This window comes from Columba livia, chromosome 2, assembly GCF_036013475.1.
Source record: "Columba livia isolate bColLiv1 breed racing homer chromosome 2, bColLiv1.pat.W.v2, whole genome shotgun sequence".
NCBI lineage: Eukaryota > Metazoa > Chordata > Aves > Columbiformes > Columbidae > Columba > Columba livia.
The window spans coordinates 7,513,133-7,527,777 of NC_088603.1; the positions used below are offsets into that span (position 1 = coordinate 7,513,133).

At 43.9% G+C, this 14,645-nt stretch overlaps 1 protein-coding gene across 3 annotated transcripts in view; it reads right to left on the minus strand.

Moving 5' to 3' along the window:
- Window positions 1-4,608: 4,608 nt before the first annotated feature.
- The window catches only part of RHEB (Ras homolog, mTORC1 binding), a 42,738-nt gene continuing 32,701 nt past the window's right edge, over window positions 4,609-14,645 (minus strand). Inside the window, exons 5-8 of one of the 3 annotated variants that reach the window (XM_065050435.1) lie at window positions 13,948-14,004; window positions 13,800-13,847; window positions 13,195-13,276; window positions 4,609-5,131 (exon numbers count right to left, since the gene is read on the minus strand). In XM_065050435.1, the coding sequence (XP_064906507.1) occupies window positions 5,039-5,131; window positions 13,195-13,276; window positions 13,800-13,847; window positions 13,948-14,004 (280 nt within the window). In that variant the 3' untranslated portion in view covers window positions 4,609-5,038. The remainder of the gene's footprint in view (window positions 5,132-13,194; window positions 13,277-13,799; window positions 13,848-13,947; window positions 14,005-14,645) is intronic. The other 2 variants (XM_065050437.1, XM_065050436.1) reach the window with 2 other exon arrangements.

Sequence of the window (14,645 nt, forward strand, 5' to 3'; positions counted from 1 at the left end):
TCTTTGTTGCCCTGCGCTGGACTCTCTCCAGCAGTTCCCTGTCCTGCTGGAACTGAGGGGCCACAACTGGACACAATATTCCAGGTGTGGTCTCATCAGGGCAGAGCAGAGGGGCAGGAGAACCTCTCTGACCTACTGACCACCCCCTTCTAATACTTCTAGCTCATTAGATATGAAACAACCTTTGGGTCTAGCTCCTCCCCATGGAAAATTTTTCAGCTGGCTGCTGAAAAGGATAAGCACATTTTGTGGGCCACTTCAGAGCAGCAAGAGACCTCAGCGTGAGAAACCATCCTCCTGACTCAAGGGAGAGCTTCTCTTTTAAATCCACGTTGCTCCATGAAGCCCCAGCCCACCTCATGCCAGTTGCTGCATCACTGGTTTCCACTGGTGATGAACCCATTCCCAGTGCCGGGTGCTGCCTCCCAGAGCTGCTGGGAAAGCTGGTTACGCTGACTGCAGAACATCTCTGCGAACTCTTCAAGCAGAGAAAGGACCTTCCAACACCCGTCCCCATTGACAGAGAACATCAACTCCTGCTAGAAATGGGAATCAGCCGCTAGGGGATGGTTTTGGCCTCAACGCATTATCTTCATCACGGATGCATCAAGACTTTGCGACATCTACACAATGTCTCTGCCAAAGGTGGCCACCGCACGCCCTGACCCACCACCCGTCCCCTGCCACGCAAGACCGAGCTTACGCCATGTGGAGGGTCCAAAAAAACCTCCTCGTGCCTAAGCAAATCGTGTCCCAGAATGATGGTTCAGAGCCGGGAGGTCCCCACCAAGAAAAACAGCTCCTCACCTTGGAGATGGGAGATGATGGTCAGGTTCAGCCAAATACTTATTAGCAGCATTGCAGGGATGGATATTGAAAAAAATCTGCAGAAGCTTGTTTTTGGTAATATCCTGTCTAGAGATCAGTATTAGTGCAGCTCATCATGCAGCCAACGTCTGACTGAGATGGGCTTTGGATTTAGTTTTGGGAAACATCAGAAAGCCCAGGATTTTGGGTGAAATCCTTTCAATTTTCATTTTATTTCAAAAAGGAAAGGTTCCAGTAGGGACACTTAAGGAAGGACACCTAAGACAAAGCTGGGTGCTGGGGACACCCATCACCCAGCCCTAGTTTAGGCACGTCTCTGCCATCCCTGTGACCAGTTCAAGGCATCTGCACAAAGGTTCTCACTGCCAAAGCTGTCAAAGGGGAGCAATTTTAACCTTACTAGATGAGGTTGTGCAGATTAGTCAGTATTAGCGAAATGCTCTGAAGATGAGCAGTACTGATTACAGAAGGACTAATTAGAACCTGTTGATTTCTCCTTCTTGAGAGGTCGCAGCACTAATCAGCAGGACAAGCCTGGGTGCATCGCCACCACGTGCGCCACAGCCTGCGACATCTGAATGGAGCAGCAGCACAAATCCTTTAGTGATGAAGGCGTACAACGGCACGTTTCTTTTAAAGAAGATGAAAAAGCAAAACGTGCACCATGACATAGGCTACGCTTCTCATTTCAGGCTGCTGCCCCTCTCGCACTGGGATAGACTCAGCTCAACTTTTTCTGCTCACCCCCACCAGAAGCAAGGGTAACTAAGAGCAACACCCAATGTCCCTGCTCACTCCCAGGGTGTAAGTTTGGACAGAGAAACTTCTCTGTTGAAAGCAGGTAGAAAATGGGAAGCCTGAAGGCTTTACTGTCACCTCCAACACTACAAGAACTGCAGCAAAGTCCAACTTAAGCCCATGCTCCTCCGCCCGTGGTTGACAAACACAAGGCTGCCTGTTGCAGACACTACAATACAGCTACTGCAGACAAAAGGGAGCACTAAAACAGTTCTGGATTTTTTATTCTCCAGCGTGCACTCATCAACCCTTTAGGGAAGCTGGGAGGAAGCATTGGGCGGACAACTCAAACCCAAAGCAGACTGTCTCCAAGCCTTCCCCCTTGCAGAGTTAATTGGGCAGGGATAAACTTGGCTATGCATAGAAACAAGGACAGAAAAAAAGACAATCATGTATCTGCTTTCTGTCTGCATTCCATCCTCTGCTTGCTGAGCTGCACCAGCCCCATCACCCTTACCTTGGCATTGTTCAGCCTGGAGAAGGCCTCAGGGAGAACTTATTGCAGCCTTTCTGTACTTAAAATGGGCCTTAAAGAAGGATGGGGACAGAGTTTTTAGCAGGGCCTGTTGTGATAGGACAAGGGAGGGAGATTCAGGCCAGACACGAGGAAATTTTTTACACTGAGGGTGGTGAAACCCTGTCCCAGGTTCCCAGAGAGGTGGTGGATGAACCATCCCTGGAGACATCCCAGGCCAGGCTGGACGGGGCTCTGAGCAACCTGAGCTGGTGAAGATGTCCCTGCTCATGGCAGGGGTGGCACTGGGGGAGCTTTGGAGGTCCCTTCCAACCCAAACTGCTCTGTGGTTCCTCGCCCTCGGCACTCCCCGGGTGGCAGGCTGGGAGACGGGCAGCTGAGCTCTCGGGCTCGGATACCGAGAGGTTTCTCAGAATTTACGCAGCAGAGCAAGGACTTGGACAGGAGCACAAGCACGGTAACAATCATTTCCAGAACAGCACGTTTAAATGTGCGCAAGTCAAGGGGAATTTAACTTGACTTATGGTAGTTAAATTTTGCTCATTTCCTCATCAGGAAAAGGATCTTTGCACTTTCACCTTTGCCAAGGATCATCCCTTAAGAATAAGGCTGGGCCCCATTAAACGTATATCAATTTTTTCCTAGCCTGGGCCAAAGAACTTATTTCCTTTGTGACTTACCTTTTAATCCGTGTACCACTTCTCACAATCCTCCAAAAGCCTCCGAAGGATCAGGGCAGCTGCCAGACGAGCCTGTGCAACTTCATCAATCCCAGGCAAGCAGCAGTTTCCCAAATACTTGTTTCTTGCTCCTGTACATACACAGAACTTCCAAGGTTGCCCAGCAGCCCATTTTCGGGCTCTCGTGGTGAAGAACCTCACCACGAGGTCAGCAGAAGGAAACGCGAGGCTGCCCCAGGCTCTGTTGGACTCCAGCTGCTGGAAGGCGCCATCCCGTCGAAATCTCCGTACAGCAAAGGACAAGGAATTCGCTGATCACGCTTGGCGACACATTTCATTAAAACTGCAAGACAATTGCACATGGTGGGTCTTTACATCTTATTAGCAGAGAAAGGCTTGGACGAGTGAAATCATTTGCATTTCTTACTGGATGAGCCGGCGATAGGAGAAATAACAGACATTGATGAGTGCATTCTATTACAGAAAATGCAGGAGCCGTATGTGCTTCGCGGTGCTGAGTACATGAAGTCGTGGAAGTTGACATTGCAAATCAACCGGAGAACCTACAGCGGCCTTTCAGCCCTCCTGAAAAGCCCTATCCCTAGAAAGCAGGGCCTTGATTATCCCAGGACTATCAAGTTGCACGTTTCCTCATCCATCCCTGTAAAGCCTGAGCAGCTGGCACACTTCAAGCACCAATGCAGCAGCTATTTCAGGCTTTGGATGGATCACCGGTACACATGTAGCCACTATTTTATATAAAAACAATTGAATAAATATGGTCTTTGAGGTTTCTGGTATTCCACAACTTCTACCTTCTGATGTAGAACACATGACATTGTGTCTATGACGTGACGCCAAAGGCTCAGGCCATGCAACGAGTCATTTCACGTTGAGGCAACAACACGACCAAACAAACACATATTTCCCCAAGTTCAACAGATCATTTTCTGAGTCCTCAACCACTTCATTATCAGCCAAACCACCCTTGTTCTGGTGCTGCAGGTTCTCATGAAGAAAACCTGCTTCACATCGGTCCAGCTGTGAACCAAAAGCCTTAGTGGTTTCCCCGAACGAGCGCTCGGGTTTGGCTGAACCTCAGTGATCTATCGCGTCTGACCATCACCCAGCTGCAGCAGCTGCATTTAGCACCAGGTATCAGAATTCGGATAACAAATGAACCTCAGAAATTTCAGGAAATTGCCTAAATCGGGAAAAAAAAAAAAAGCAATTTTTTGCCAGGAAGCAAATTAATCTCATGGCGACCAAAGAAAATATTAAGTTTTCAAATGGACACAAAAATGTATGAGAAACAGTTCATTTAATTAACTCTTCCACTAATCAGCCTTGTTTGGTTTTGCTGCTGTTGTTTTGGGGGCCGTTTCATTTTTAAATACAAAGTAGGTCACTGCCCATTTTTTTTAAACATACAGTTGTCATAATTTGTTTCCAGACTTAAGAGATTAAGGCTTGTTAAGGCTCTAGTCCAAAAACCAACATCAGTTTTGTCTTCTTAGCGAGTCTATGCTTGCGACCTGGGTAACCCCATCCTAAAGTGCTCCTAGTTCCGAGTCCACATGAACTGGGACAGATCCACACACTCTTTATGCTACAACTCTAAAACTGAACGCCCAGCTGTCCCCTCCAAATCAAAGGTGTCACTTGTGTCTCCCCTCCACAAACCAACATGCAAAAATGTTTGCGTTCAGTCACAAACAACTTCCCAAAGGACAAACAGATCTCCCGCCTCCTCTGAAGGTCAGTGGGTGAACATTCTTCACACAGAAGTTGTTATGGAGTAATCGACAGAAAGTTATAAACAGAGCATTTAAGGTTTGCAGCTATTTTATTTACAAGTATACATTTAACACAAAGAAACACTGATATCCAAGCCTAGTTAATAGTAGTGTAACAATATGCATCATTTTGATGATTATTCTAACCAACAAACTACACTGAAAAATTAATGCCAGTAAAATTCTTGGTCATAATATTAAGAAATACAATATATAAATTGAAAATATGATTGCTTAAAATTTGAAAATGGAAGTGAAGCCATTTGCACAGGAGTCAGAGTTTAACATAATCTGAAGGGAAAGGCTCCAAACCAACTGTTTATCTTTCAGGTTAACAGAAGAAAAAAAAAAAAAAAAAAAAACATAAAAAAAAAGAAGCATAGTTTATCCTTAAAGATAATGGGCAGTTTTGCTTCTTCAGGTAGAATGTATTCCCAGTGTTTTCAGGTTTTGCAGTGGAATTACATTACTGAGCATGAAGACTTCCCTTGTGAAGCTGCCCCATCGATTTTTTCTGCCTCCAAAATTATCCTCTTAAAAACATCAACGGCAGTCTGCAAAGAGAGAGCACAACATCAGTAGGTAAGAAGAAACCACCCACTAACTGAGAAAATAACAATAAATAGCAAAGTTAACAGTTTCACTGGGTAGGTCAACAGATAAAAATGTGTCCAACGCTTACTCCAAAATCAAAGAGGGAAAATATGGTAATTTCGGTTTTGAACACGTAACCCCCTTCTCACATCAATCCTCAACTATTTTCTCTGTCACTGCAGGGAGGGCAAGTTTAAGCTGAGCCACACTCACAGCACAGCTAATAACTGTAATCCGGCTTTATTTCAAACAGTAAGGTTGTGCTGAGTGACCGACAACATTGAAGATTTTGACGCTGTGCTGCTCCAGAGAATAAACCAGTTCATTCTCTCTAAGTAATCTCTAAGACTCTAAGTGATTACAGATGGCAGCAGACTTTTCAGCTCTAAACACTGACTTTGCACAGCCCAGCATGAGAGTTACGTCAATATTCTTGACTTTCTCACCTTGCCTATGGGTAAGACCAGTATTAGACATGGTACAAGAACAGGAGGGGAAACACGAGACAAACTAAGCACCATCTAATGTTAAGCATTATCTTTTGATAAAGTCCTTCTGAGAGAAAGTGGGTTTATATTTTAAACAGCTTGAACTATAGGATAGACAGGTGATGAAACTAAGCGTGCAGGCTCAGAGGGTGGGCGACACTTTGGGAGAAGGGGCAGGTGACTCAGGAGGACAAGGACGCCGTGAGGTTATACAAGGAGAAAATGAGAACAACCAAAGGCCAACGAGGACTTAATCCAGTTACTGCCATAAAGGACAATTTTTAAAAGCTTCTATAAACACATTAACAACAAAAGAAGGGCTAAGGAGAATCTCCATCTTCTATGGGATGCGGGGGGAACATAATGACAGCGGGTGAGGGAAAGGCTGAGCTACTAAATGCCACCTTTGCCTTGGTCTTTAATAGTAAGACCAGTTGTGCTCCAGGTACCCAACCCGTGAGCTAGAGGACAGGGATGGGGAGCAGAATGAAGCCCCAATAATCCAAGAGGACATGGTTAGCAACCTGCTACTCCACTTAGACACACATGAATTTATGGGGTCAGATGGATCCACCCAAGGTGCTGAGGGAGCTGGCAGAGCTGCTCACCAAGCCACTTTTAATTATTTATCAGCAATCCTGGCTAACTGGGGAGGTCCAGTTGACTGGGAGCTAAAAAATGTGACACTCATCTACAAGAAAGGCCAGAAGGAGGAGGATCCAGAGAATTCCAGGACTGTCAGTCTGATCTTGGTGCTGGGGAAGGACATAGAACAGATCATCCTGGGTGACATCACACAGCACATACAGGACAATCAGGCCCAGTCAGCATGGGTCTATGAAGGACAGGTCCTGCTTGCCCAACCTGATCTCCTAAGACAAGGTGACCTGCTTAGTGGATGAGGGAAAGGCTCTGGATGTCTGCCTGGACTTCAGCAAGGTCTTTGCACCATATCCCACAGCATTCTCCTGCAGAAACTGCAGCTCATGGCTGGATGGGCTATCTGTGACAGATAAAGAACTGGCTGGAGGGCCAGGCCCAAAGAGTTGTGGTGAACAGAGCCAAAACCAGTTGGTGGCCAGTCACGAGTGGTGTCCCCAGGGCTCAGTATTGAGGTCAATTCTGTTTAATCTCTTTATCAATTATCTGGATGAGGGGAGTGAGTGCACCCTCAGTAAGTTTGCAGATGACACCAAATTGGGTGGGAGTGTTGATCTTCTGGAGGGCAGAGGCCATACAGAGGGATCTGGACCAGCTGGATTGTTGGGCTGAGGCCAGCTGTACGAGGTTCAACAAGGTCAAGTGCTGGGTCCTGCACTTGGGTTACAATAACCCCAGGCAGCACTACAGGTTTGGGGAAGAACAGCTGGAAAGTGCCTGGGGAAAGGGATCTGTGGGTGTTGGTCGACAGTGGCTGAACACGAGCCAGCATGTGCACAGGTGGCCAAAAAGGCCGACAGCATCCTGGCTTGTACCAGGAATAGTGTGGCCAGCAGGACCAGGGCAGTGACCGTCCCCCTGTGCTGGGCACTGGTGAGGCCAAACCTTGAATCCTGGGGTCAGTTTTGGGCCCCTCACGACAAGAAAGCCCTTGAGGAGCTGGAGCGAGTTCAGAGAAGGGAACAGAGCTGGTGAGGGGCTGGAGCACAAGTGTGATGGGAGCGGCTGAGGGACCTGGGGGTTCAGCTGGAGAACAGGAGCTGAGGGAAGACCTTCTGATCTCTGAACTGCCTGAAAGGAGCTTGGAGCATGGACAGTTGGAAAGATAGAATCTCCCAAGAAAATATATTTAACCAAAGCAGAGACATTAAGAAAGGATGTCAAGCCATCTGAATGATTCAGGAGATTTTGTGGAAGAATTTTATTAAGTATAGCTAGGTTTTCAGAGGCAGTTTGTTTCTTTGCTCTGAAAGATCCTGAAAGCTGTGGAGAGTAAGGTACCTGGGACATCACCATGAATGTTATTTATAGTAAATACCTTACACAGTTCATCTGTTATTTTCAGGATTCACTCAGTTTTAATAGGTTTCAAAATTGTACTCTAGGCTCTATCAGAATATGCAGAAACTACAGCTGCAACATGCAGCATCTGAGATTGCCTAGAAGTAATTTAAGATTTAAAAAAACCAAACAAATCTATATGACAGTCGAGGACAATTCTCAAGTGCTTTTCTTCTCTACAGTATTTTCAAGTTGAAGATTCACCATATGATCAATACTTCAGCACATAAATCTGGAGACCATTTCCAAGCTGATCTCAGACATGCCATTTTAAGTTTATCTAACCTCTAGCCATCCATTTCATGAATTCCAAGCACACGCTCCTTAAGCAGTAAAGCATATTCATTATATAAAAGCAGTCACATTAGGAAAGAGGATAGAAAGGGGGTTCTGTTGGTTTTAATCAGCAGGCAGAAGAGCACCCTGTGATTTATGACTATGCGTTCTGACCTGATAGATATTATTCTACCTCCACACAGTATAGTTCTTAACTGGATCACTTCCAAATTAATCCCATTTACTAGAGTAAGGCACCAACAATCTTAAAAGAATCCTAACAAGATTAGACGCAATTTTAAAATTTCCCATATTTATACCATTTGTGCACTCTCTGGAACTATTAAAATACTTCATCAGCTGGAAATAGAGTTTTGCTCCATATAATGAAGTTCCTCTGCAATCCCAGCTGACTCTGACAGAAGTAGCTCATTAGCCCAGTACTTTATAACACATTTCCTGGGCAAATTAGACTCTCAGAGAACCACAGTCAAGACTGCAGTTGCTATCAAACTGGTGCCACTAATAAAGAGTCGCCTTTAAATCAAAACCTGGCAATATGCAGATTTGCAGATATACTGCACCAATGCTTCCCTACACAAGGGTTGACATTTCCAATGGTTTCATTTTAATGCAGAAGTCCTTTATACCCCTCCTGTAAAGCACCTACTAAAAAATCCTCCACAACTTATTCTGTCAACCAGGAAGCTGTACATTCTCAGTCAGAGACACGCTGTTCAACACACTAAGATGTAGGAGTTCACAGGGCTTGTTAATTCATTTCACAAAAAATGTGTTTTCACCAAGGAGGTTTAATCACTGTCCTGCAGTTAACCCTTAGGAATTTGTACTTCAGCCCAAATACACGGAAGCGTTTTAGAATGAGCTTTCAAGCAGCGCAGGAAGCTGTGTTTTGTGACAAGGAATAACCAACGCAGCCAGACTTAATGTGCATCTGTCTCCATATGGTGCAATTACACAATGTGGGTCACACCTAGCCTGCAGAAAACCATCTGGCTTTCTTAAACCTTTTTCCCCTGAGGAAACAAAATAGATGTCAGCCTGGGCAACACATGCTGCCTGGGGAGCTTCACACCGGGCAAGAGACACCAGAGGCTCAACAGCTGCTGCAGATGTGTCTCCTGGTGTCACACAGACAGGTTGGGAGGTGTAACTCTCTACACGAGTGGGGAGTTGGGAACGCGGGAAGGTGCAAACACCCGTCACAGCCCCACAGGTCAGCTCATCCCTTGGTATGCTGTATTTTTCAGCTATGCAAGGGTTTTATTATTTCTAAAAGGCAATTCTCAGCTGTTCATACTACTAGTTGATCTTGGCACAGAATTGGGCAAAGGAACTTGAACAATAGTCAGGAAGAGAGGTTTTTCCACCCCCACAATCCTTGCCAGCCCAAACACACCCTCCCAAGGTGGCCAGCCACTCTGAAGCATCTACTGAGCACTGCACCTTCTGAGCTTCAACGTGAAGCCACCCTTGAAAAAGAAGCAATGCCCAACCAATCACTTTTTAAGAGAGCGTTGTTTTGGCAAATAGATTTTTTGCTATTTCCTCACTCCTTCTAAAACAAGTTTATCTAATGAACTTTGCGTAACTGGATGAACACAATTTGGCTGCTTGTTACTCCCCAAATTCTTCCAGAAAAAGTTGGCTTCCAACTTCAAGTGCGTTTGAGAGTCATTTGGATTCTGGTTGCATTTTAAACCATTACCACTTTATTGTAGTGGGATTAAGATGAAGTACTACAGAATGGCTTAGAAGAAACAAAGTAGGGAATCCCACAAGAAAGCCTTGAAGTTCCTAAAGTTAGCCAAAGCAGTTCAACATATCTGGTAACAATTAAGGAGCTTGAGAAGACATACCAGTAAGAGCCCAATGGTAATCTAAAAGAGGTGTTTTTCCATTAAGTCTCAAAATGGGCTTCCCAAAGCCCAGGGGTTTCCCGAGATGATGATACATTACTGATACGCAGGCTTCTCTAAAAGTTTTACCAGGTCACCTGAGCTGAAGGAGCTGATATGTAGCCTCAAATATATTTGACCTTGGGAACTCTTGCCAGCTGCTACCATTTATTCTCACCACAGCTTTGATCCTTCCCTCTCTCACTTTCCATCTGTTCAAAGTCATGCCAGTTCCCAAATGCGGTATCTTTTGAGAACTCCTACCAAAAGAGGCCTAATTTGCTGAAGTTAATCGATACAGCTATTTTAGTTGCTCAGTACAGCAGGGATATGCTCCCAGGACTCCCACAGAAGCTCTAGATATGATTGTTTTTTGGCCAAAGCAAGAAGAGAGGAGAGCCAATGCTCTGCCACCTGCTTTTAGAGAGAAAGGAGCCTTTCCTTTCTGTAACAGGGAATACCTTCTCTGGCTGCAGCAGTTCCTTGCAAAAAGAGCTGTTATAAATGCAGGCCCAACTCACATCAGCTAATCCCTGCAGAAGGAGACCTACCCCTCCTCACCGCTGTGAAGAAATCACGTACCAAATCCAAGTTCAGACCATCACATGCTAGAAACGGTCAAACTGCTGTTCCCCACCCACCAAACACCAATGGTCAAGTTTCAAAGGATTAACAACAGCCTTTTCCCCAGCCAGGAAGGTCTGAACTCCATGCTCACATTCTTAAACTCTAAATTCCCAAGCCCATCCAGCTCATCCCCTTTAAGCATCAAATTAGCTTTCTGTGAAGCAAAAATAATCTGCAGCCTTTTTGGAAGGAGTTTAGACTTAATGGTGAGAGGCAAGGTATGTTTGCTGTACCAAGCCAATACACGTGGTGATTTGGATGAACTTCCAAACAAAAGAAAAGTGTCAACAGACTTATTTTTACATAAGGCAAACAGTCAGAACCAGGAGAATGACAACACACCTTACATCCCTGGAGGGGTTTAAAAGGTGTTTAGATGAGGCTCTTACGGACACGGTTTAGTGCTAGAGTTAGGCTATGGTTGGACTTGATGATCCTGAGGGTCTCTTCCCTCTGAAATGTTTCTATGAAAATGATTCTATTCTACACTAAGCTCAGAATAAACTGTTTCTCCCACCAACCCAGAGACAGTTGCAGAGGAAGAGAGGATATCCTGCCTTGATAGAAGTGTATATATCAGCTGGTTTTTATAAAGGAGTTTTGAGCTCCTCCACACTTCTGTACATCCCGAGCCTCCAAGGGAAGGAGGCCAGGGAGCCCGCAGGGTCACCACGTGCTGTGGGCACCCATCTCAAAAGTGACACGCAACCTCCCAGACTTCTGAAGGCAGACGAATCACCCAGCGTATTACGCGAGAGGCGTGAAGGAGGAATTGTGTTCAAGTACCTGTTCCTAATAACCTGCATCTGACTCCAGAGGGACAGAACCTACAGTGACCTGCGATCGCTACCCTGAAGGATCCTACTGAAAGGAAGACCTGGTCAGAACAACTTTGACAGCAAGAATGAATGCTGCTTCTGATTTTTTGCGGGATTTATACAGGACCGTACAGATTTTTGAATACCTGACATACAACTGCCATTCCAATTTCCCTGAAGGCTCCAAAGTTTGCAACACAAATTACAGCTGCCAGTGTAATTAAATCCAGTTTGAGACTAAGGAACAGACACAAATACATGGCAGTCAATGGGACTTTGTTAGGGCAGCAATTTAATATGCACGACATGCCAAACATCATATAAAGCTTGTACCTTCTCTGCATAACTATATCCAACTTTTTTCTTCTGGAACAAAGAACACCACAAACTACAGAGGAGTTATCACAGTAAGATATTCTGCTAGATATGAATTGCTACCCTGTTACACATTGTGAACATAAAACAAAGGAAAATGAGTACAGGCAACTGCTTTGCCTAATCCACAAGTATTAAGTTGTTTAAAATAAAAGAGGAGGGGGGTGGAAATCAGATGCTTTTATCTGGTTTATTCTTTCCACTGTCAATTTAGTTTCCTTTGCTATGCATTTGAAGCTCTCCAGCAGTACAGAGAAGATATTGAGAAATTCCATGCTTTAATCATGCCCCATTAAGACCAGGTTAATGCAAGTCTTAGCCAGAAACACAAGTACTGATAAACTAACTCCAAGAATTCCTTATCTGGAGGAACAAAATCCACATTTTTCTTCAAGGGAAAAATCCAACTTTACTCAAGTGACTTGTAGAATTGCTGACAACAAACACTGAACAAAAGCTATTCAATTTTGCTTTTGAGGCTAGGGGAGAGGGAAAGAAAGGCTACATAAACAGGCCCTGTACTAGCTATGGGATGGACCTTTTGATTGTACTGATGTGATCAGGGAGACTGAGGATGTCACATGCTAGGTTCAGCATCAGACAGTGTACACGTTTCTTCTGCATAAGGACTCATTTGTTTAAAACTTGCCTAACAACATCATTTTGACCTTCTAAGTCTATAATCCCTAAAAGCAAAAGCTTTTAGGCTGTTGAGACCTATAGGGGAAAAAAACAAAGAAAAGGGCAGGGGAGGAAAGATGCTCCTCAACCCACAGCAGTTATCCATCACTTCAAACCCAAACTAGGAGTCTCTTGTAGCTTAGATACGTAAGGTGTCTAAAAAAGTCAACGACAAAGTATAATTAACAGCTAAAGGAACAAATTCAAATAGCAGAATGTATTTAGGAGGCTTTTTAAGAAAGTAAGAGAAAATAAGCATACCATGTTATTTAACATGTAATTAAACACTATTTTCTGTGATAGGAGATCAAGAAGTGTAAATGTGTGTGGTTTGTATTGGGTCAGATTGTGCAGCTGCACTACAGTTGTATCACAGCAGCATCTGACATCCTCTGCTGTATTCTAACACTTTCCTACTGTGTCCCCACAAAATGACTGTTCCCCAGAGAGAGGCCAAACCTTGCTCAGCACCTTAAAATGTCTGTCCCTTTATATCAACTCACTCTTCTGCAACCACAGTGACTCCTATTTAAGGTAACTGCAGCAGATCACGGACCATGTTCCACTCCCCACGTGGATTCGAGTTTTAGTTTGTCACTGACTGTCCTACTATGTTCAATGGAACTTTGGTTTCAGTTCTTCACTTCTTCCTTCTCTTTACAGTTGCAAGGAAAAAAACTGTACACATAAATCTGAATGCAGACAACCATTTGTTTCCAACCATCTCCACAAAATATCTGTAGAGTACATGCAAATATTTTTGTTTCCTTTATTAAGTGAAACTATGAGTCATTCCATTCCATTGCTATTTGAATAAAGTGAATCTTAAATCCATTACCTGGTTTTCTTTAGCAGAAGATTCCAAGAAAGCTGCATTCCAGGATTCTGCTAAAGCTTTCCCTTCTTCATAGCTGATCACCCTGAGCGAAGAAAAAACAAGTATGTTTCTTTATAACTTGCAAAAGAATTGGAATTTGATACTTCAGGGAAGTCCTCAGAGTACTGAAGCACATAAATGCATATAATAGGAATGTTTTGTGAAGTCTGATCCAGAGCATTTGCTTTCGGCTGCTGTCAAATACACCACTGGGCCAGGTAAAACACCTCTGTGACCCAGAAGAGCAGCTAGCCCAAAGTGTTGCTTTGTTTTCATAATCTGCAATATCATCTGGTATTCTACAGTTGTGAAAAATACACTTCTGTTACTTATATTGAAAAAACCAAAGTATTAAATGACCTCCCCTGGAACCTTAGAGCAAAAGTCAACATTACAATAGAAGTTCGTGGCTCCTAGTTCCATTCTGACACAATTCCTTTGCCAGTACCTTATGTTAACCTACAATTTGATTTCAGTTACGGAAAGCCAAGAACAAAACTAGCTCAGTGCAGCCACAGGAACGCCAGCTGCTGTCTTGCGTTTCACACGTACTGGAGTTCACATACCGTTCCATATGCAGGTCTTTTTTATTTCCAACCAGCATAATGGGTATTCTGTGAAAGAGAGTTCAGAACTTCAGAACAGTTACAGTATACTGAACAAAGTACTAGCAACATGCCTGCAATGAAATGAGATGAAAGTGTCACTACTTACTGGACTTTTCCCACCATATCCAATAACTTGCCATGGATAACTTTTATCACTTCAAAACTGCAAAATAAAGGGATGAAGTCACACATGCACTCTGATGTTTATCCTTAATACCCAATACACAAGCAATTAAATGCATATGTAGGTTGCTGTGTTTAAAACTTAGTCTATGTATAGTGGCAGAACTACAAAGATGCTGAAAGTGTTACTGGTTTGTGTACAACAGACAAAATGGTCCCAGAAGCAGCAAAGACTGACCTACATGTACCATTACAGCCTCCCCAGTTATGATACTTGCAGAAACAATGTTACCCAGGACTGATGCCTCTCACAGAGCATCACTAAAAGCTCCTCCCGCCTCCCATCCAGCTTGTATTTGCTGTCAGATATTAACTGCTACATTCCAACAACTCTAGATGAGCGTGTCCAATTAAAGCAGTTTCAAAGAAAATGTATTTTTAATTTAAACACACTCCATCTCGAAGGCACACATTCTTTAAGAACACTTAGCTCATATTTAATTCTTCTTCTTTATGTGAAAGCCAAAAGAAACCTGAATTCTAATTATATTGATCTACAAGATGATACAGAGACAGTGGTTATTGACATACTTGTTATCTGTTCACCTACCACATAATGTAAGTTTGGATGACAAGAGATAAGAAGCAGCACTGTGAAATATCACGAAGCCAAAAACCTCA